The following is a 24,194-nucleotide window of genomic DNA, read 5'->3' on the forward strand; positions in this document are numbered from 1 at the left end:
CACTGGCTAAAGAGCTTAACTTAAAGACTTGGCTGCCTGGGGGGGATGTGCCACACACTAGTGCGCTGCCAACATTTTTTTTGAAATACCTGGAAGTGATGCCATGTACTTTACACATGCTTTGGGAAGTGACGTCATGCGCAAAGTCGATGCTAAAGCTGAAAATTGTTAAGCAGAGGAATGTTGGCACTGAAAGCTTACTGTACATGTGCGTCCGGAATTCACCTCAGGACTTTGGGACACTTATGAAAAATCGGAAGAATTCTGCTTGGGGTCAGGAGACCAGGGGAGAGCCAGCATTGGGTAACTCCTGAACACAAGGAAGGGGGGGGTGGTTGATGGCTTCTAATGCTAACTAACTTCTGCTGCACAAACATGGCAGCCCCCTCATAGAGGAACTTGGGGGATCAGATCTCAAGTATTTTGAGAACATCAAGAAAATATGCTTAAGGCAAAATTAATAGCGTGGAAACTCAATGTTATGTTGCAAAAAAAGGTTTAATTTCTGGTGTCATCTTTTTAAGGTGCATAACACTAGCATAACCCCTTCTGCACTAAGAAACTGTCTCAACCACAGCACTAGAAGAGCACCCCACACACATTTGTAAAGTCAGGACATGTTAGGCCACACCCTGATCTGCATTAACCACCCCTGGTTACACCCAGACACGCACCAGATCTGCCCTAAATCCCACCCACTTTCTTGAAATCCCAGGACCACTGGGGCTATTGAAAGGTAATGAGGATATCAATATATAATAAGTATAATGATTTCTGAGAACATTGGTACTTTTGCTAGTTTTTATAAAACAACTGTAGTAGATACTTAGACTGTTTTTGAAAACAGTATTTGGTGTTTGTGTATGGCTCCATTAGCAAGTTCCCTTATCCCAGCCTACTTCAGAAGCAATTAGCTGTATGGGGAGGTTGAGGGAGCACATGTTAATGATTTCCCCAATTAACTGACTCCAACATACCCAAGTCCTTTTCAATGTGCTAATGACAAATCGTCATTGTTGCATTGTTTGCAGCAGAAAAAGGTTGTAGGGTTGTACAAATGTACTAATAAACCACTTAATATTGCAAAAACAAGTAAATACAATAATATTACTAAACATCTTCTATAGTTTGGGGGCTATTGTTATTGCAGTGGCCCTATGAAAAAGTTTTGGTAGCCCCACTGCTATGAATTCTGTCCCACCACTCCGCTGTCTGCAGCCCATAATCCCTGTTATGGACACCCCCCCCCTCGGGGCAAGGTCATGTTATGCCACTAAAGAACAGTCGCAATTAGCAGCATGGATAAGATATCAGAGGAGCAAATGGATTTTTGCATAAGTGGCTAAATAAAGAGACAAAGAAAGGAAATAAAAACCAGAAAAAATATTTTTTTATTGTAACAGAACACAACACATAGTCATTTAATTGTGTGCTCAATATCAAAATGAAATATAATAATGTTACCTTTTCTGCAGTTTTGTAAATAAATAATTATTCACTTTTTTTTGTTTTACAAAATATAAGGCTAAATTCAGTATCTGAACAAAGAATAACCCCAAATACATTTATATAAATACTTGTGCTATGGATCTAAACCATGGCAACCAGTCATATTTAAACTGGAGACAAGTAAATAAATTTTAGAGAGGAAAACTAATCCCAAATCCTCAGGTAGATAATGATTAAGTCTTGGATTTGTTAAATCCTAATTTCTCATCATTTATGACTGCAAATGCAGTGGGCAAAGTGCAATTCGCATGTTTTTTTCCCCCCCACAATGTAGCAGTTTTCCTGCAATTTCAGTGTTGCTACAGCCCCGGGGGAGTATGATTAACACAACTGCCCTCGAATTGAATGCAATTGCACTTCTTGGGTGCAACTGCGTCATGTTAACTGACAGAGGGTGCTGTGGGTTGCCTGGAGCTGCCACCTGGTTCAGATAGCAGTAGCTCCACTGTGTCAGTGGGCTACAGATCAAGTAGATGGTGCTGTGCCCCCTCCTCAGCCATTTAATGAATACAGTGCATGTATAACGGGCTTTACACAACCAGATGTACTGACCCATTCAATAGCTGCTTTTTATGTAACTATCCACTTTTCTCTGAAGCTAATCTATTCCATTTCGCTTGACCTCGTTGGCTTTTTTTTAAGGTCAGATTAATTAGAAAGAAGCTTAGAGGATTTATATATAGAAGCAGAGAGGTAGCAGTCACCAGGTAATTTTGAACTCTGATACTGCTGTGTCTTCTACAGAGGTGTCAAGGAATCACTAACATTTTTCCTTGAAGGAATAATAAATATACTGTAAGAACCCTGATGGGCAATTCTGTATATGCTCCTAGTGGGAATTTAGCAGAGCTCGGAAATAGAATCCCTATCCATAATATACAGAAGAGTATTTTTCACTCATATTCATTCTCATTCTCTCTCTCTCAATGGATAGGGAATAATGAACATTTTAGTTTATGCATTATTCCCCAAGGGTAACAACTTTGAAACAAAAACATGCACTTGTGTATAGAATTATACACAACACACTGAAGTGCAAAATATAAATGTGAAATTCTAGTATGTAAAGGTGCAAAGACAGTACAAAATGTCACTGCCCCTTGGAACATACAATCTAGATAAGCAAAGAAAAACATTCAGATAGTAGGGTAACTCCAACCAGCTGATCCACGCATTTGCAGCAGTTCTAGTCCGTGAGGATAGGAAATTACTCTGACATTTGATCAGGCAGCAGAAAAACACTGGTACATTTGCTTAATTGGTGAGGTTGGGAAACAACTGTATTTTGCCCAATTTATCCACCCAAGTGGTGGGCTATATTAAGCTGAGCCACGCATGACCCTTGTAACAACAAATGAACGTTAGCATTTTCCAGCCGTCCAAAGCAATATTTAAACAAGCCCCTGTTGGGTACTCTGTGGGCTGGTCATGGCTGAAATATCCTCATGTTGTCATTATAAGAGGTTGGATTTTTAACCTGGATTAAAAAAAAAAAAAAAAAAAAAAAACTTATAAGGTGATTCAATTATAGCAATAAGATGCAGCATAGATTAAAAATAATTAACCCTAACCCTATAGTCATCCCACAGCTAAAATAACTGGAATAGGAAAATGACTTGAGTGATTTAGGTAATATGTGACATCACTATGCAGCAGTTCTAAAGACATATATGGACATTTGAAACACAATAGTGTCTGATGGGATGGGCCAGAGTTCCAGGGGATGGATGCAGCTCATGAAAAGTCCTGGACATGGGAGTAAGAAGAAGTAACGAATGAGGAGAAAACAAAGGCGGTCTTTGCAGACCGAAGGTCTGGGTATACTTTGCAATTAGGGTGGTTATATATAAAGTTGTGGCACTGGTAAGAACTTTGTAAGTAAGTACTTGTGAGGTAAATGAGTAGTTATGTATGTATGTCAGTCCCACAGAATCGCATCAATATCCTCTCTTTATTCACCATGCAATCCAACCTTTCGGTCCTTCACATCTAATCTAAATTCGAGATCTTTATTGAGAACCAGTACCTAAAACTACAGACCCTAAGTTCTGATTTGGCCTCCATAGAATATGTATTAATGTGTATTTGTATTTATATGGCATCCTGTCTGCCCAGTGGCTCCGCAGACCTTTATGTATGATATCATCTCATTATAAGCCTGTGGTATGTGATATAATGGTCCCACAGCATGAAAGAACTGGATAGCACTGACCTACAGAATGCCTGATCTGCCAGTAAGTCACAGGAAAAACAATCACTTTGCCTCATAAATAATACATGAAGCATTTTGTAACTGTCAGTTACACCCCCCCCCGTTGCCCCATTACAATTTAAGGGTTAGAGGCCACCCTTTCTACAATTTTTTTTTTTATTAACAAATACAGTTGATTCAAAATATACACCCTAGCTTGTTAGTTACAAAGTGAAAACATATTTTGTTTGAAATTAAAAAAAACCCCAAAACTTCTGATTTGCATTTTTTTTTTTGTTAAGCATGATTTATGATTATTTTCATAACGCCAGTCCCTGGTGGTAGTTTCCAGAAACACTATTAGAACTCGGTAATAAAACATGAAAGTTTAAAACTATCACATATATTACTATTTTATTCTCTGGTGTCACTGCCCAGTAGATGTGAATACAAGTAAAATACTCCCAGTGCCCTTGGGCCAAGACAAATAAATGTGCTTGTCGAATAGTGCAGGGTGGATAGAAAGAAAATGACAGAACGTGCCAGTCACGCTATGCGCCATTTCGCAATGTTCTATAGAATGCATTTATTTAAACAAATGTTAGATAAAATTTGCCTAAGGACTACAACCTGGCCACACACAGTTTATGTAAAAGCCATACATACCATAGTCCTGCATGGGGTTTCCAAAATTATAGAAGGCTACAATAAAATATAGAGCAAATGTTTAAAAAAAAAAAAAAAAAAAAAAGCAGACAAATTTGTTTTTCCATTAAAGGAGAATGCAAGTCAAAATTTAAAAAGCATACTGCCCAATAGTCCTCCTATTGTTTAGTAAAAACGCCACACTTTTGGCTCACCTAATCAAATATTTACTCAGTCACACTTACTTCACATTTTCTAGAACAGGCAGCCATCTCTAAAAAGGTATTCTCCCTTCCTTTCCCTCCTTGCTTCATACTGCACATGTGTTTCATTCCCTCCCCCCCCCCTCTGCCAGATCCGCTTCTGATTGGCTGGTGGGCATGTGTAGCTCAGAACAGGAGACAGGATCAAGTTACACACATGCTCAGAGAATAGGAAGGCTGCCGCTGGCACCTACAGGAAGGGGAGAGAGATTTCAGTGATGTCACTGTAGGCTTCACACTGCTGTAGGCTGCCAGCACCATATCTCAGAGAAGCAAGCAGGGATCTGGGAATTTAGATATGCAGTAAGTACTTAAAAAGAATGCCTTTAGACTTAATTTATATTAACCTTTCATTGTCCTTTAAAGGAATACGGTCTTAGGAAAACATAGATTTAGCTTCTCCAGCAGAATCCGGCATTGAAAAATGTTTTTTAAAAGCGCAAACAGATTTTTATATGTTACATTTTGAAATTTCCCATGGGGCTAGCCATATGCTATATTTCCCAGGGTACCACAGCCATGTGACCTGTGCTCTAATAAACTTCAGCCACACTTTACTGCTGAGCTGCAAGTTGGAGTGATCTCACCCCCAGCAGCAGCCGATCAGCAGAACAATGGGAAGGGAGCAAGGTAGCAGCTCCCTGACATATCTTACAATATCAAAGCAAACATAGCAAGATATACAGAGACACAACTTGAATAAGGGCTATCTGTTATTTACATGGCAGGAACTGCTAAATGCACTGCGGCACGATACCCATGGCTTTATACAGGATGATATCAGTTGTTACTGATACCCAGTAAGAGTATTGTTTTCAAAGGACTTGGATCTGTGGGATGTTTAATAGAACATTATCCGCAAGAAGCAGTGATGATTCATAAAACTGAATATAAAACAAATATGCATTACACACTGTTATAAGATTACACAAAATATTTGGAAAACCTCCTAGTGACCCTTTGCCCATTAGCATAACTGTTCCTATCTGAGTAAATTCTATTCCCTAGCTCCTCATTGTGAGATAGTGGGAATGTGCATATAAAGCAAATAGGGTTAAAAATGAATTTAGTCTGATTACCTATGTAGGTAATATGGTTCCATGGTTTACATGAAGAGGCGTATTTATCAAAATTGTGAACTGTGAGTTCTTTATTTAAACATTTGAATCTAAAAAACTTGATCAAATAAATCTGAAAAACAATAAATATTTTTTAAAAACCTATGTGTATTTCCAGCTTTTAAGTGTAAATATCATTGATATTGCTGATCAGGTCCTGACAACCATATTGTTGAATATATTTGACAGGTTGGCCCAGGGAAAATATCTCATTAATGGCCCCAGCAGCAGCCCCCACGCAGACAAATCTTTGGCACTAGCAATTACTACTCTAACCTGACTTCATACACACACACATATTTATATTATAGCTATCTGCTAGAAAAATGATAGTCTAACTGAACGGAACATCCAACTTCTTTTCAGAACCTGTAATCTGTTTTTTTTTATTATTGTAATTATTGAGGAGGTTATAAGAAAACCGTACATTCTGTGCCTTGTGTGACTGAGGGATTATCTCCGACAAAAGACTGATTATAGACTATCCCTGCCTTTAAGGTGAGGTATAACCACCTTTAAAGGAGACCTATCACACAAAAAATTAAGAATGTATCAAGAGTCACGTGTATTCATTGGTATGGAGAGCAGGGAGTTTCTGGAGTGCACAGTAACTATAGTATTTCAGTAATAAAAGTGTACACAAGTGTACAGTGGCAGGAATGGCGACGAAAGAAAATATAACCGCAGAAAGAATCCAGGCCATTGAGAATGAGGTTAGTATAGCAGCAAGACACTTCAGACCAAGAATCATACAACGAAATTGGGTTCAAGTCCCTGCCAGAACCTCTCTCTTTCTCTCTCTATATCTATCTATATATATATATATATATATATATATATATATATATATATATTTAGAAATATATTGGTAAATATTGCCCTTTTTACATCCTTTCCCCGGAGGCACCATTTAGTGATGGGCTGTGTGCTCCCTCAGAGATCAGCTGAGAGGAAATAATGCAGCTCTGACTGTAACAGGAAGTAGTGTGGGAGCAAAAAACTCTGCCCATTAATTGGCTGATGTGGCCTAGCATGTATGTGTGCCTTGGCTTGTTTGTGTGTGTGCCGTGAATCATATGATCCCAGGGGGTGGGCCTTTTGTACTTTAAAATGGCAGTTTTCTATTTAGGATTACCCAATAGCACATACAACTAAAACAATATATTTGTATGAAAATGGTTTATTTAGATAAAACAGGAATATACGTATGAGCTGTTTTATGTCATATTTATTTTTATAGAGACCTAGATTGTTCAGGGGGTATAGTTTTCCTCTAAAAAAAACAACAACAAAAAAAACATTTTATGCAATTCTTTAAATGCTACTTCTGTTTATCAAAAAGTACCTCTGAGTATCTCAAAGAACTTTGCACTGAAATGACCTAAAATGAATATTTCAGTTGTCATTTTTAAATAAATATGGTTTATTTTATGGACTGTGGAAGAATCTGGTCAGTGAGAAGGTTCAGGATTTCGATATTACTGTGTTCTGGGCTCAATAACGGAGACGTTTGGCTTTGTCCTTTGGAAAATATAATACCCTTTCCTATGCAATGTAGTAACGGAAGTGTAATTTTAGTAGAAAAATGTTTTCAGAACTGAACTTTCCTTTGTGGTGTCATGGCTAGGCAACATTATTTAAATATCTTCTAAATATAAATGACAAATATGCTGTTTTCTATTTGCCTCTTCCTGACAGGGTAACATTTTCCATACCAGTGTATCTGTTTTGTGCAAGTTCTACTGACTCTAAGCACAAAGTCAGCATTGTTTGGACTTGATTAGGAAGGAACAATAGGTGTTTGTTTTACTCCATTAACATCATTATCCAACCATACAGCTATTTTAGGAACCACTGCAATTAAAACACAAAATATTCCTTCAATGAAATGAATATATATATTTTTTTTTTACCCTGGGACAAAACACTGCTACTAGAAATCCAACAATGAGTGTCAGTGTGTCAATTAATGCCAAGGGCCTGTTTGGAATATTCATTGTGGTAATATTTTGGTGCATAGTATAGGAAATTCTTCTAATTCTGTACAAAACCAAATTAGAAAACATTGTGTTCCTGCTCTTGTCATTGGCTATTTCAACCCATTGAAATAAAAAAAAATAAAATGGCAGTTCCACCATTAATATAATTTATTTTACCTTTTGTATGAAAGATATATAGATATACAAAACCTATATAAAGATACTGAAAACATTCTACTGGTCACATTGCGTACCATCACGTAGACATGAAAGACCTAATATTTTAATAAGCCAGAAGGACCCTACAACTACACTGCACTAGTGTACACTACACTATTGTATATATATTATACTACAATGTTATTCAATGTAGTATACCATATATTTTTCTATTGATAACAGTGATCCCTTTATATTCACTGTCTAGTCTGTAAGTTCTATTCACATTTGGGGCAGTTCTCAGCCATATACATCCTCTAGTAGCGATGAATGAATTTTTTTACCGGGTTTTGTGATAAAAAAAAATACATAGGGGCAGATTCATCAAAGTTCGAAGCCCAAAATGGGTAAAATTCCTATTAGATACAATAATTTCTGATGACCAGAAATGTCCCGAAAATTCTTACAATTAAATTGTAATAGTCACGATAATATTGTATTGGCGATCCGAAAGTCACAAAATTTTCGTATCCGAACGATCATAAATGGAGGGAAAACCTTTCTGACTTTGATCCTTCTGTGAATGATTTCGGAAGCCTCCCATAGGACTCAATGGCACTCTGCAGCTCCAACCTGGCCCAAGGAAAGTCTCCCATAGGGCTCAATGGCACTCTGCAGCTCCAACCTGGCCCAAGGAAAGTCTCCCATAGGGCTCAATGGCACTCTGCAGCTCCAACCCGGCCCAAGGAAAGTCTCCCATAGGGCTCAATGGCACTCTGCAGCTCCAACCCGGCCCAAGGAAAGTCTCCCATAGGGCTCAATGGCACTCTGCAGCTCCAACCCGGCCCAAGGAAAGTCTCCCATAGGGCTCAATGGCACTCTGCAGCTCCAACCCGGCCCAAGGAAAGTCTCCCATAGGGCTCAATGGCACTCTGCAGCTCTAACCCGGCCCAAGGAAAGTCTCCCATAGGGCTCAATGGCACTCTGCAGCTCCAACCCGGCCCAAGGAAAGTCTCCCATAGGGCTCAATGGCACACTGCAGCTCCAACCCGGCCCAAGGAAAGTCTCCCATAGGGCTCAATGGCACTCTGCAGCTCCAACCTGGCCCAAGGAAAGTCTCCCATAGGACTCAATGGCACTCTGTAGCTCCAACCTGGTCACGATAACGAAGCTTGAATGTATCCAAAACTTTCGTACTCATTGCGACAAATACGATTTGGTCGTATAAATTTTGTCGCAAATTAACGAAAAAATTGCAGAAAATATGCACAGTTCTATTAATTAGAAAAAAACCGAATTTTTTGTATTTGGAATCAATCGTACTTTGATAAATGTGCCCCCTAGACTCCAAAAAAAAAAAAAGTTGTGCAGTAAAAAAAAAAAAAAAAAGTCTAGCAAAAAATGTCCATTGGCTTAAATTTTGCAACTTTTTTCCGTTTCGCAATTTTTTCAGTGAAGAATAACAGGACAAATTCACTCATCACTATCTCTTGGTACTCTCGGGTATATTTATTAACATCGGAGACAAACACCACCGGTGATGTTACCCATAACAACCAATCAGATCTTTGCTTTTGTTTTCTAACTTGTAGGTTACCATTCAAATCTAATTGCTGATTGGTTGCTATGGGCAACATCACTGGTGATGTTTGTCTCCCGTGTTAATAAATACAAGGTGTTCCCTTACTGGCAGAGGAGAAACTTAGAAAGGTGAATCTCCCCTTTAATGTTAAATGTTACTTGGTCTATTTCTGAAAATGGCCTACCTCTCCAAACACCAGTACTTACTTTTTTTATTTTTGTTCTCCTTCTGTTAAGTCACATACATGGCCAGATAGGTAATTGGTGTTAACTTGGGGAACTGGAGTCTGGGGACTAAAACACTCATGTAGGCTTCTGCATGGAACCCAGTAACGTGTGGGTCGTTATAATGTGAAAGCAATTATCCTGCATAGGATGTCTGCAGGGAATCCAAAAAACAACTCTTTGTGTTACTGGCAACTTGTTTAGGTCATTTTGTTTCATGACTTGCAATGATAAAAATGCGATGATTATTTTGTATTCGGTTTCTCAGCTTTGCATTTGATATCTTAAGTTTACATGTCTCTGTAGATAATTAATAGCATATATTCCCACAGTTCTATCAACATATACCTCCATCTTGTTTAATGCTCAGAGTCTGTTGGCAATTCTGCGTTCCAATTTTAGCAAGAGTTGTGTCCAAGTTATGTGCAAAAAAACACCTGAGTCCATATCGAATTTCTGCAGACATTTAAGTCCAGCTGCCACATAAAATTCTACAGATAGCATATTTTACACAGAGCAATGTAATGAAGGGTGGCTCCCCTTATTCTTTATCTAATGTTTTCAACATGAGTCACTTTTATACAGACAGTTCTTATCCAGCTTGTAATAAAAGTGCAAATGCTATTTATCATGAAATTCTGTCCGGTTCTAACGTTTCATGCAATTGTTCCTCGTGCTCTTCTGGTAAAAATTTAAACAGTAGGGTAGAAATGCTGTACTATATTTAAGGTTCTTTTTCCAGCGATTTATTTCAGATCCCACTGAGAATGTAACAGCTTCAAGCATTACTGCCAACATTATAAGGAGTTGGGGGGTATTAGATAGTAATTTTGTACATGTTTTTGCTACCTTCTTTTCCAATTATGCCTGTTTTTTATGTTTTAGCTAAACTGTCCTCCGGGACGGCCAATCATAGCTAGTGTAGCTTCACTTTTGGCACCATCTTCAACTTTTTTGGATACATTATTGGCCCCTTTGGCCTCTAAGGGTAAATCATACATTTAATTTACTTCAGATTTTTGAAACAGACATTGAAAATTTCTCTTGGGACAACTTCCAACTCCAGTGGCTTTGGCAGCTCTGGATGTGTCAAGCTTATATACCTCCCATTTCCCACAAGTTGAGGGGGGAGGCTGTACGCTGGGCCCTCCAGAGCTCCAATGATACAGGAGATCAACCGAAATTGTATTGGATTTGTTGCAATTGGTCTGCTTGATAAAGAGCCAATTTGGCTTGAAACATTGCTGCTGCCTGCATTGTGACAATAAAGGCAATTTAATGAAATAGACGGAGTGCTGCCCATAATCGTTTGCAATTGGTCCTCTCTAACAACTTTTTCATGTTTTAGAATCAGTGGTATGTTCAACTACAGGGCACTGCGATGGGATCCAATGTTGCCCCAGCATTTGCAAATATTTTTATGAATTTCTTTTGAGGAAACATTTGTGTACTTTAATTCTTTGTTTCAAGGGCAACATTGGATCCCTGTTATGTTTAAGGAAATGTTGGATACCCGCTTACCTACTATACAATTTGCTATGGTATATGACTTAAAATCGGTGGTATTCTTGGATACTTCAGTATATAATAAGGTATGATAACATTTTGACTGATCTTTTTGTAAAGGGGACGGATCATAATAACTTGTTGCTATATCATTCATTTGATCCTGAGACATGTATTCATTCCTTACCCAGGTCACAGCTACTCCAAGTTAAGCGAATAGTGAGGAAGAAGTAATGGAGCAGAGACTTAATGAGATGACACAAAAATATATACAGAGAGGGTACCCATCGGATTTACTCCAGAGGGAACTACATAAAGTAAGACAGACAGATCAAACTTTGTTATTAAAGCATTCTGTAAGGAAAGATTCCGGAATCAAACTTATTCCTTTTGTATTATCGTTCCATCCTGCTATGCAGAAGGTACAACTTGTACACTGGGGTGTTTTAACTAAGGCATATCCAGAAATAGAAGAATTTAGGAGTCCTCCACTTCTGTCCTACAGACGACCCAGAAATATATGGGACCGTCTTGTAAGGGCAGATCTTGGGACTAATTTGATTCCCTTACAGCAAACATTAGCCCCTGTACGTAATGGAATGTTTACAGTGCAAGCATTGTTCCCATGTGATTAGAACATCATATTTTACACATCCTTATTCTGGGAAAAGATATGACATACGTGTCTTACTGAATATGTGGTTTACCTCATGTATTGCCACCTTTAGGCTTTCAAAACAGCATATTAAAGAACATAGTAACATAGTAAGTTGGGTTGAAAAAAGACATATGTCCATCAAGTTCAACCATAATGCCTATATATAACCTGCCTAACTACTAGTTGATCCAGAGGAAGGCAAAAAAAAACCCATCTGAAGCCTCTCTAATTTGCCCCAGAGGGGAAAAAATTCCTTCCTGACTCCAAGATGGCAATCGGACCAGTCCCTGGATCAACTAGTACTAAGAGCTATCTCCCATAACCCTGTATTCCCCCACTTGTACTGAGAGCTATCTCCCCTACCCCTGTATTCCCTCACTTGCTAAGAATCCATCCAGCCCCTTCTTAAAGTTATATAATGTATCAGCCAGCACGACTGATTCGGGGAGGGAATTCCAGAACTTCACAGCTCTCACAGTAAAAAATCCTTTCCGAATATTTAGATGGAACCTACATCTGCTTACAATGTATATCTGTTGGGCACGTCTCCCCTACCCAAATGGCATAATTGGTACTGCATATATCCCAGGACCTTCACATTTTCCTAAAGCAAATAGCAGCTTTCACCCGGTGGCCATTTTTCCTCTGATACATAATCAGATACATTTAAATCTGCAAACAGCATACACACACACAGACCCTTATTCAGCATACATGTTATCAAGAATACAGACTCACAGGCACAACTGTGATAAAAGTTCTGCTCTGTTTGAGCTGAGCTCAGGAGAGGAGGTTAGGAGAAAAAAATTGAAGCTGACAGCTAGAGCTAAGTTTCTATGGGAACCAGCAATGCCATCTCTTCACTGGCTGCTAGACTGGAGGGCGTGTTTAGTAATCTGAGCTTAGAACAACTGAACATGCCCACAAGCCAGAAGTCAAAGCAAATTCCTGAGGGAGTGGGATGAGTGGCTTACAGGAGGAGAAGGAAATCAAAGTGATTAAAGGAGATGCCAACTCCCCATACAAAAATTTTATCAGTGAAAAGCCTCACAGCATTCTTTAAATACCTGCCACTCCGGTCGCTTAAAAGCAATCAGTGAAGCTACAGCGATCCCTTGATGTGTGTCCCTCTGCACAGCCCTGTAACTCCCTCTCCCCCTTCCCTTCAGAATTATTCTTGTCTCCTGGCGTAGTGCACATGCGCAATGCTACTGTGTTTTTAATAAGCATGCGCATATCAGCCAATATCTGTCTATTTGGTTTGTATTAATAAAGTTTGTCTTAAAAAAAACCTCTTTAAGAGATCAGGCAGGAGGGGCTTATTTGCACATGCGCATTTGAAAGAGATACAAGCAAAATGGCTGCCGGGTGAAATGCGAAGCAAAGAAACCGAGAATGCGGCGGAGGAGATTGTGGGAGTGCAACTAATGCGGTTCAGGTGGGGGCATGGCGACCCTATGTGTTACAATTTAAGGGCCTTAATATTAACCTCTGGACAACCAGTGTGGCTGCCACTGGCAGAAGCAGGCCAGAGTCCTGTCAGAGGTTTGCTTGGGTGTTTGGGTGCAACAAGCAGTACCTGGGGCATACAAAGCCTCATGATTCAGAAGGCAGCCCTGCACTCCTACCATATCAAATGTATGGAGTTATTTACTAAAAGGCACTACGTTAGCCCAGGACCAGTAACTCATAGCAGTTACCGTATATACTCGAGTATAAGCCGATACGAATATAAGCCGAGGTACCTAATTTTACCTTAAGAAAACTGGAAAAACTTATTGACTTGAGAATAAGCGCAGGGTGAGAAATGCAGCAGCCACTGCTAAGTTTAAATAATCAAAATAAATACCAATAAAATTACATTAATTGAGGCATCAGTGGGGTATATGTTTTTAAATATGCATTTCAAAAAAATACAGTAAACTAGCTCTGTAAGTGGAGAAGAGGGTCAACGAAAACAATATGGTGTCAACAATGATACCTTAAGAGTACTACCCCCCAGGGCCACCATCGGGGGGGCACAGGGGGGACAGTTGACCTGGACAATGGTCGCTTTAAAGAGGGCCTGGCCGTGATACAGTTTTTTTTTGTTTTTAGCTCGGGCCCCTTTTAAAGAACCACAGGCCTTGTCATTGGTGGCCAGCGGGAAATTTGATTGGTTGCGTCCGTACACACGGGCCGCAACCTTATAAAATCTTCAAATGCAGCGGGGAGACGGCACATATCAAGAGGACGCAGACGGAGGAAGATGCTTGTGGAGGGGGGGGGAGCTGAGGGGAGCCAGAGGAAGATGCTGGCGGAGAGGGGGGAGCTGGAGGAAGTTGCAGGGGAGTTGGAGGAAGTCGCTGGGGGGGGAGCTCAGGGGAGCCGGAGGAAGTCGCTGGGGGGGGAGCTCAGGGGAGCCGGAGGAAGATGCTGGCGGGGGGGGGGGAGCTGGTGGAAGTCACTGGGGGGAGCTGTGCAGATGTAGCGGGGAGCCGGGGCACTTATCAAGAGGGGGGAGCCACAGGAAGTCGCTGGGGGGAAGCGGGAGGATGCTTGGGGGGGGGGTGGGAGCTGGAAGATGCTGTGAAGGACTCTGGGGGGGGGGGGGGGGGTGGAGGATGATGGGGGCCCTGGCTACCAATGTCTGTGTGTCCTTTGTACTGATGATAGGGGCCACTGGGGTGCAGGGCATGGTAGGAGGGGGGCCCAGAAAATGTTGTTGTGAGGGACCCCGTGATTTCTGATGGCGGCCCTGCTATCCCCTTAGCTCAATCAGCAACCAAGCTAAAACACAAAGAGTTAAAATCTTTCAAAACCATATATAGTTTATATAGAATATAAAGTGCCATGTCTAGTTCAGAATGGGACAGGTGAGGATGAAAGATGAAGATTACTCCAGTATAAGCTGAGGGTGACTTTTTTTTAGCACATTTTGGGTGCTGAAAAGCTAGGCTTAAACTCAAGTATATACAGTAATCAGCAGGTAGAATTTACTGCTACTGGGTAAACTTAGCACCTTTTATTACATATGGAGGAAAGTGTACAAAATTCTCAGCTACATCTTATCAGAATTTACTCTTCACCGTATATTATTAAGGGTTATTATACAAGCTGTCGGTACTGGTTTTATTATTACTAATACATAGGTGCATTTAGTGTGTTTTTTCTACTTGTGCAAATGTATAGCACAAAGAATATTCTATACAAGCGAGCTTGGTCTGAAGTTAGGAAAACAAAACATTACATAAACTTTACTAAACTGATTACAATTCCTTTGATTACAGCAACTCTAGACCTTATGTAATGTGGCCTTTATCCAAACCATTAGTCAGAAATGGATACAATACAATATCCTACATTTTTACACTTGCACATATTTATTTCCACTCTATTTTGAATTTTCAGGCAGATTGGCTGATATATGAACACTTTACTCCCACAATTGTTTTTTTTTCTAAAACAAGAGATAAGGAAAACCCTTTAAAGGCTGAAAAACTCCAATGTTTTTATAACTCTCAACATGATCTAAGCTCTGGTATTATGTAGGATAAAAATAATCAATCCATTTTGTTGTTTTTGTAAAATAATATACATTAGTCATTTATGTTTTCAATAAATGTGTAAAATTGTATGAAAGATATATTTATACATTCTAGACTTTATAGGTTTGGGATAGATGGGGTGTGAGTGTGTGTGTGAAATGGCTTAATTGTTACTGTATAATGTCACTTTTTTTTTATCTGCAACCAGTACAGTGTACAAAAACTTCTCGGTTATTGCTTTGACTAAATCAGAACTGGCTAGGCAATGTTTCTTACCACTTGCCTTCACAAAGCCCACATATTAGGTGCCACATTAAGCCAGAAGGCACCACCAAAATAGTCAAAACTGGGTTTTACAATTGTTAACACAACCTGTAACTACAATGGATATGGTCACAGCCAGTCAGAGTAAGAATGCTTATATACTGTTTAGAATACGCCTTTTTAAACCAGAAGGTATTCATTTGCACCATGCTATACAAAATCACTGCCTTAAGACCAAAAATGAGAGGCTTTAATATTTACTTAAGGTATTATAGATGAAGACATGTCTTTCTCCGCCTATAATTCGTTAAGTTAAAGTTAAAGCCTCTCATTTTTGGTTTTAAATGAAAGGGAAAGGTTCAAACTAAGTAAACTCTTTTTATAGAAAGGTCTATGTAAATACTCAATAAACACTGACAGTAACGCTGCTCTGAGTCCTCTGTTTCTTAAACAAATACAGAGCTTAAGGTGCCCATACACTATAAGATCTATCAGACTCCTTTTAATATCGCCAGTGGGAGAATAATTAGATATGAGGTCCCTAAGGCTACACTTTCCACAGGTCCCCTTCTAGGCTACTCCTACTCCCAAAAGATTAGACATGTACAATTAACTTTCAAATTATTAATAACTGTAAAATAATTTCTAAAATGTCAATCAATCTTGCCAGTAAGGTGCTATCTTGGAATTAAATATGGAGTGAATTAGTGCACAGTTAAAGACAGAGTGCAAGTCACTATTTTTATTTGAGCTGGGTCGGGTCATGGGTGCACCTGGGAGAAGAAGGCCGCCTTCTCCCAGGTGCTCCTGACTAAACCCAGCACAAATAAAAATAAATATTTAAAGTGCTTAGGCACCTGCACCAGGAGGGAGCTCCTTGTGTGGCAGCCAGGTCCTACATGTGAGGTAAGTCTTGTTATCTTGTTTTTATTGAAATGACTGCAAGTGGAAAGATAACGTAACTTGCACTATGTAGGGGAACAGCCCCTTTAAAAATATTCATGCAAAATATATATTTTTGGGGCTACATAGCCTAGAAGGAATTAGAGGGAACATGCTCCAAGGGCTCCTTCCAGCAGCACTGACCCACCCCAAGGCACCAGCTTGTCTCAAAAGTGTGGGTCTTTCTGATGTGTACCTCCCTGTGGGGTTGTTGGGTTTCAACTTCCTATTCTCCTGTACCTTTGTGGCATTTTGCAACAGGGCCCAAAGTGGTAGTAATGATATGTCTACAAACAGGAATACGAGGAAGAGGCGGATGATACAGAAACATGTGACTTTGATTATGATGAACCCCTTTTGATTGATGAGATGTCGACTACAGAAATGACAGATGAGTACGTTTTTTTGTGTTTCATGCAAAGTTGTACACACACAAGAAGCATTGTTAGCAGTGACTCCGTGTGTGTGTGTGTGTGTGTATATACAGGTCCTTCTCAAAAAATTAGCATATTGTGATAAAGTTCATAATTTTCTGTAATGTACTGATAAACATTAGACTTTCATATATTTTAGATTCATTACACACAACTGAAGTAGTTCAAGCCTTTTATTGTTTTAATATTGATGATTGTGGCATACAGCTCATGAAAACCCAAAATTCCTATCTCAAAAAATTAGCATATCATGAAAAGGTTCTCTAAACGAGCTATTAACCTAATCATCTGAATCAGCTAATTAACTCTAAACACCTGCAAAAGATTCCTGATGCTTTTAAAAACTCCCAGCCTGGTTCATTACTCAAAACTGCAATCATGGGTAAGACTGCCGACCTGACTGCTGTTCAGAAGGCCATCATTGACACCCTCAAGCAAGAGGGTAAGACATAGAAAGAAATTTCTGAACAAATAGGCTGTTCCCAGAGTGATGTATCAAGGCACCTCAGTGGGAAGTCTGTGGGAAGGAAAAGGTGTGGCAGAAAACGCTGCACAACGAGAAGAGGTGACCGGGCCCTTAGGAAGATTGTGGAGAAGGACCGATTCCAGACCTTGGGGGACCTGCGGAAGCAGTGCACTGAGTCTGGAGTAGAAACATCCAGAACCACCGTGTACAGGCGTGTGCAGGAAATGGGCTACAGGTGCCGCATTCCCCAGGTCAAGCCACTTTTGAACCAGAAACAGCGGCAGAAGCGCCTGACCTGGGCTACAGAGAAGCAGCACTGGACTGTTGCTCAGTGGTCCAAATTACTTTTTTCGGATGAAAGCAAATTTTGCATGTTATTCGGAAATCAAGGTGCCAGAGTCTGGAGGAAGACTGGGGAGAGGGAAATGCCAAAATGCCTGAAGTCCAGTGTCAAGTACCCACAGTCAGTGATGGTCTGGGGTGCCATGTCAGCTGCTGGGGTTGGTCCACTGTGTTTTATCAAGGGCAGGGTCAATGCAGCTAGCTATCAGGAGATTTTGGAGCACTTCATGCTTCCATTTGCTGAAAAGCTTTATGGAGATGAAGATTTCATTTTTCAGCACGACCTGGCACCTGCTCACAGTGCCAAAACCACTGGTAAATGGTTTACTGACCATGGTATTACTGTGCTCAATTGGCCTGCCAACTCTCCTGACCTGAACCCCATAGAGAATCTGTGGGATATTGTGAAGAGAAAGTTGAGAGACACAAGACCCAACACTCTGGATGAGCTTAAGGCCGCTATTGAAGCATCCTGGGCCTCCATAACACCTCAGCAGTGCCACAGGCTGATTGCCTCCATGCCACGCCGCACTGAAGCAGTCATTTCTGCAAAAGGATTCCCGACCAAGTATTGAGTGCATAACTGAACATAATTATTTGAAGGTTGACTTTTTTTTTGTATTAAAAACACTTTTCTTTTATTGGTCGGATGAAATATGCTAATTTTTTGAGATAGGAATTTTGGGTTTTCATGAGCTGTATGCCACAATCATCAATATTAAAACAATAAAAGGCTTGAACTACTTCAGTTGTGTGTAATGAATCTAAAATATATGAAAGTCTAATGTTTATCAGTACATTACAGAAAATAATGAACTTAATCACAATATGCTAATTTTTGGAGAAGGACCTGTATGTAATATATATATATATATATATATATATATATATATATATATATATATAATATATAACTTTATTTATAGGGGACCAAAAAAGCTGTGTAAATCCTTTTCAAATTAAACGTGAAACCCACTTTTTTTTTAATTAAATCATCATCAACTTATTTATAAATTTTAAGGATTTGCTTCGGCCAGGCATGGATTCGGTGTGTCCCTAATGCAAACCTTCTCTTAATAATAGTACCCACAAAATGGTGCCTGCCTTTTTTCTGTGATCTTGAATTTCAAAACTTGATGGAAATAGGATTTCAAGCACAATTTCACCCGTGTCTGGAGTGCGTACCCATCAAGAAATTGTGCTTGTGACTGGGTCTCCATTTGCTATGGGTCCGGGGTCGCTGAAAAACTGTGATTTACATCATAAATTATTCATGACTATTTCTTCATTAAATTTCCCTGGGTGAAGGGTCTGGGGCACGGCACCCAGACCAACTTTGTGAAGGGGTGAGCGAATTGTCTGTTTCAAATTTTAAATTAGGCTTGATGTGCTGGGTGGCTTAGAGCAAGTTTTGGTATTGTTGTATTTAATTGGGAAATACGATTTGTATGATTTCTATAGTGTAAGTTTATTTTGGCCAACTAGCGCTTTAGAAAAGAATCTAGAATCCCTTTTACACTTACAATCAATGAAGAATACCCTAGAACAGTGCTGCTACAAATTACTCTAGAATGGCTCTAGAATTCTTTGATTTTCTTTTACAGCATATTGAACCTGAAACACCTACTACATCTGCTTCTGTATCTGTTAAAAGTTAAGAGAGTCCTGTCCTAGCAGATTAAGACATGACTGCTTCACTCATGGAAGTGCAATTATTTTTGAAAGACATCACTTTGGTTCCTGTAATATGTAGATTATGTAGATATTAATGCTAAATGCACTTATAGGCTATAGTTGCTAGTTAACTACTAACTACTAAATGTGTGGTTTAAATTTCTGGGTTCTTAAGATACTTTGGACTGTTCCCTAAAACTGCACTTGTTCTATAGGGAACAAATGGATATGTCTCAAATTGAAAATCCTTGTACTAAGATGGATCTGCCTCCAAGTGGTATGTATTTACTTAAAGCATAAGTAAACCTTTAAACACATTTAGGGGGCAAATTTATTTGAGTTTTGTCTCGAAATATAATATTACTCTGGGCGCTTTTCTAATCACTTTTGCAATTTACATTATTTAGTGTAGAGTCCTATTTACATTTTTAATAACGGACTTGCTGATCAGTTCCTGTATTTATAAAGTCAGAGAGATATACATTTAGAAGAAGAACTGAGAAGTGATGCTCAGGAAGGAGATATGAAGAAGGGCATCTGAGGCTTCTGATCTTTCCTGAGCAGAGCAACATCAGAACACTTCTCTGTTTTCCTTCTTAAAGTTGATCTCTCTAACTGTACAGTTACAGGAATTGACCAGCAGGTGGCGATGTTGTTACAAAATGTATTATTGGCATTAAATAGGTTTGAAACAGAAAAAAATGTAAATAAGTGCTTAGAAAGCCCTTAATTTTACACTGGGTGTTTTTAAGGGTTTTTTAAAGCATAGACATTGTGTATCAGATACTTCTGTTATACAGCACTAAGGAATATGCATGTGTTTTTTACAAATATCTTGCATATCTGATGAGACATGAGGGCTCTTGCTTGGTTTCTTTCTCTGCATTTTTTTTAAATAATGTATAATATATGCAGGGCTGATTTTATACTGAAGATTTATCATAGGGTTATGGGAGGATTTGCTCAGCATATTTTATAGGGGTAACTGGTGCCAATGGAATGTAAGAAGGCTGCTCCTCTGCTACCCAGCTGGATTCACAGCAAGGCTTTAGAATTCTATTTTTTCTATATAGGGTCCATCTTCTCTAACCTGCTACCCTAGGCATGGGCCATCAGGTACTAATGTAGAAATATGACCCAGACAGCTTTACTTACAGTGCATCTCTGTGCTATGTTTGTGCTTGTGGAGAAGCTTTGTGGTGATAACCTTTGTGGAAAATAAGAAAAAGTAATCTTAAAAAAAAAAAAGAAATGGGCCAGTTTGGAGTGACATTAAAGTATTGGTGATTCTAAACAATCAAGTAACTTGAGAAACATATTTGCATAACTCTGTTTGGTACTTACATTTTTTTTTTTGTTGTTTTAAGAAAACGAGGACTCGGATAAGAACAGTTTAGCATCTGTTGATAACCAGGTAAAACTGAATGACAATACATTTCAGAACAATAAACTGTGACAATCAAATTCTTAACAAATGTAAATTTTCAATGTGTTGTTCAACTAGATAATTAAGTGTTATAATTGATGCTTTATGCTTTGCACATTACTGTATGTAGTTGCTGAATTGCATTTTCTTTCCTTTTTTCTCAAAACCAGAAACATTCGATGTTTCCCATCTTGTATTGGGGGGGGGGGGGGCCTGTTTGCCAGATAACTGCCCAAGGCTTACCAGAGATGCTGAGTAGAGGTGCACAAATATGAAATATGGGATTTTAGTTTTATTTTATTTTAACCTGTTAGTAAATCATGTTAATGTTCTCCCTCTATATTTTCCATAATTTTTTTATATATTTTTTTTTTTTATACATATTGTCTTTCTTTGCCAACACTTGTAGGGTGACATCTGTCAAAGAATTGATGAAGCATTGGCCATAGCAAGTGATTCTTTCCAGTGCATAGATGAAGCTATAAAGGTACTTTTATTAAAAATAATCAGTGGTTTAGATTTTTTTTTTTTAACAGTATGGAAAATTGCCCAGCAAACTGCAGTGCTAATCCTACTGTAGTGGGCAGTGTGGTATCCTTTCCTGTACTATGTTTTTCCCAGCACATACAAAAAGATGTAGCAGTTGTAGGTATGGTTTATAGGTAACACGCATTAGTGTAGTTAGTTGAGCAAAATAAACTTTACACTGTATAAATTATTTAAATAGTTTCGGTCTTGGAATTCACAATCAGAGCAATCAGAGGCGCCATTTTGTGGGCACCGTTATTGGGGCCAGCTTTGTAAAACCCCATCTAGGAAGTGCAAAATAATCAGAGCTGTCAATCATATATTGCCTGCCCCGCCTCTGTGCCTCAGGTATAGAGGTGAGGCAGGCAATATATGATTGATTGCGCAGATTTTGAAATACACGTATTACAGGTATGGATGATTTGTAAAAAAATGAATTTGGGTTTTATGTTTAGTTTGTAAAGGACTATTGTTATACAGCTTTTTAGGTGTGAGTGACAGGTCCCCTTTAATTACCTTTAAGTACAGGTATGGGATCCGGAAACCTGATAACCAGAAAGCTCCCAATTAAAGAGAGCCTGTCTCCCAGAGACTCAATTTTAATCAAATAATTCTGATTTTTAAAATTGATTTCCTTTTTCTCTGTAAAAACAAAAAAGTGCTTTGTATTTGGTCCCAACTAAGATATAAGTAATCGTTGTTGGATGCAAAATAATCCTTTTGCGTTTAATGTTTTATTCATTTTTTAATAGACACAAGGCATGAAGATCCAAATTACGGAAAGACCCCTTATCCAGAATGCTCGGGAAAATGGGTCCTATACCTGTACTAGGAACTGTGGTTTTTTGTTTTTTTTTAATAAAGGGGCATGCTGGCATGAATTAAATAAATAAATAAATGCATCCTTTGCTAATCCCCTTAACAGTGTAGCCAAATGCAGCCTTTGTCAGACAAACATTTGCTTAAAAATAGTTTTAAATAATTGGCCTGCTTATTAATACAGTGTAATTATAACATATATGTGTAATGATTAATATATAAGTGTAATGATTATAACATATATACTAATACCACTCTATAAGAAATCTCTTGGTCCCCCCCCCCCTTTTTTTTCTTTTTTGTACCCTGGTAATGGTGGGTGCTGGTTTGCTACATCGCCTGCTGCTATTCGCCTCTGATTGTGTTTGTGGGAGTATAGTGGAAATTACTACCTTAGTGGCCCTCTCAAATGTACAGGGGAAATGATCGTTTTTGTTGTAATTTCAATATTTTTAGACTTTAAAACATTTGGATGGGAAAAATAGACAAGCTGATAAAAGCATTTCCAGTGTTATTTATGAGGAATTTGGAAAGATTTCTAGTGCTCTCCAGAAAAGGTTGGTATTTTTTAGTTTTTATTCTGTAAATGTGCAATGTGTATTCATCCATTATACCTACCATTCCCAACTCAATAAAGTGCTGATTTAAAAACAAAGTTCCTGATTAATAACTAATGTTCATAACGTGTCTGCGATGTATATAGAACTGACAGTTTTATATGGTTTTACGTGATTGCATCTGGTTTAGTAATCTAAAATCTCCAAGCACATATGCAGCTTATGGAAATGATAGCTTAGACTGTTCTGGCATATTCCTTCAAGACCGTTCCAATGCTGCATAACTTTCTGTACTAGAGTATTATAACAAAACTGTCTAGGGCAACTCTCTGCTTCTGTCTAGGGCATTTACCCTGAGTATTTGTTGCGCAAGAAGATTCATTTTAGCATGAAAGCCCATGGAAAAATGAGCTGCATTTTTTTCTGCATTCCCCTTAACACAGGACAGGGATATGCTCTTATTCTGCTATAGGTTCAGTAAATGCGGTTAAATGGGCAACATTTAGATTTAAATGGAAGATTACTTGGGTGTGCATTTATTGTATGGGATCTGTTATCCAAAACACCCCAGGTCCCAGGATTTTGGATTAGGGAAATTTACATAATTTGAATAACCATATCGTAGTGGAGAAAGAAAGGTACAGTCACTGAGGAATTGGGTATGCTGATCATTTATTGTATGGGATCTGTTATCCAGAACACCCCAGGTCCCAGGATTTTGGATTAGGGAAGTTTACATAATTTGTACCTTTCCTTCTCCACTATGATATGGTTATTCAAATTATGTAAACTTCCCTAATCCAAAATCCTGGGACCTGGGGTGTTTTGGATAACAGATCCCATACAATAAATGATCAGCACACCCAATTCCTCAGTGACTGTACCTTTCCTTCTCCACTACGATATGGTTATTCAGTCACTGAGGAATTGGGTGTGCTGATCATTTATTGTAGTGAAGGAGAGTTGAGGGGAGAAGAAGAGGAATAGTAGCTCCAGCACAATTTTATTAGTCTTGGATATTTTGCATGTGTCCTTTTGCAAATCCAAATTTTCAGAGACTTCCATAGACCCCATGTGTGCACCCTATAGAGATTAACCTGCAATCCCCTGCGCTGATCCTGCCCTCTGTAGTGGCTCAGTGACAGGTACAGCTATTCAGACCATCTTGGGTTATGAACGGATACATGCCCTCTACTTTTCTCTGGCAGCCCTCCATCTTTACCATTGTCTGGGTTTCTAAAGCTATGGAGACATGTGTAAAGCAGTTGGCACAGCTTATCCGTTCAGAGGATCTGCCCATGGATGACCTATTACAGATTGCTGATGCCTTTTTTAAAAGGGGTAGTTCACTTTTAACTTAACTTTAAATATGTTATAAAAT

The 24,194-nt window shown here is 38.9% G+C and overlaps 1 protein-coding gene across 7 annotated transcripts in view; it reads left to right on the top strand.

The window, feature by feature from the left end:
- Positions 1-24,194, top strand: part of rnf17 (ring finger protein 17) — a 103,926-nt gene that overhangs the window by 22,520 nt on the left and 57,212 nt on the right. For 5 of the 7 annotated variants that reach the window (XM_031897270.1, XM_031897266.1, XM_031897267.1 and 2 more), the window contains 6 exons: positions 11,368-11,493; positions 16,865-16,962; positions 19,699-19,760; positions 20,851-20,897; positions 21,319-21,396; positions 22,713-22,813. In XM_031897270.1, the coding sequence (XP_031753130.1) occupies positions 11,410-11,493; positions 16,865-16,962; positions 19,699-19,760; positions 20,851-20,897; positions 21,319-21,396; positions 22,713-22,813 (470 nt within the window). In that variant the 5' untranslated portion in view covers positions 11,368-11,409. The remainder of the gene's footprint in view (positions 1-11,367; positions 11,494-16,864; positions 16,963-19,698; positions 19,761-20,850; positions 20,898-21,318; positions 21,397-22,712; positions 22,814-24,194) is intronic. The other 2 variants (XM_031897265.1, XM_031897271.1) reach the window with 1 other exon arrangement.

This window comes from Xenopus tropicalis, chromosome 2, assembly GCF_000004195.4.
Source record: "Xenopus tropicalis strain Nigerian chromosome 2, UCB_Xtro_10.0, whole genome shotgun sequence".
Lineage (NCBI taxonomy): Eukaryota > Metazoa > Chordata > Amphibia > Anura > Pipidae > Xenopus > Xenopus tropicalis.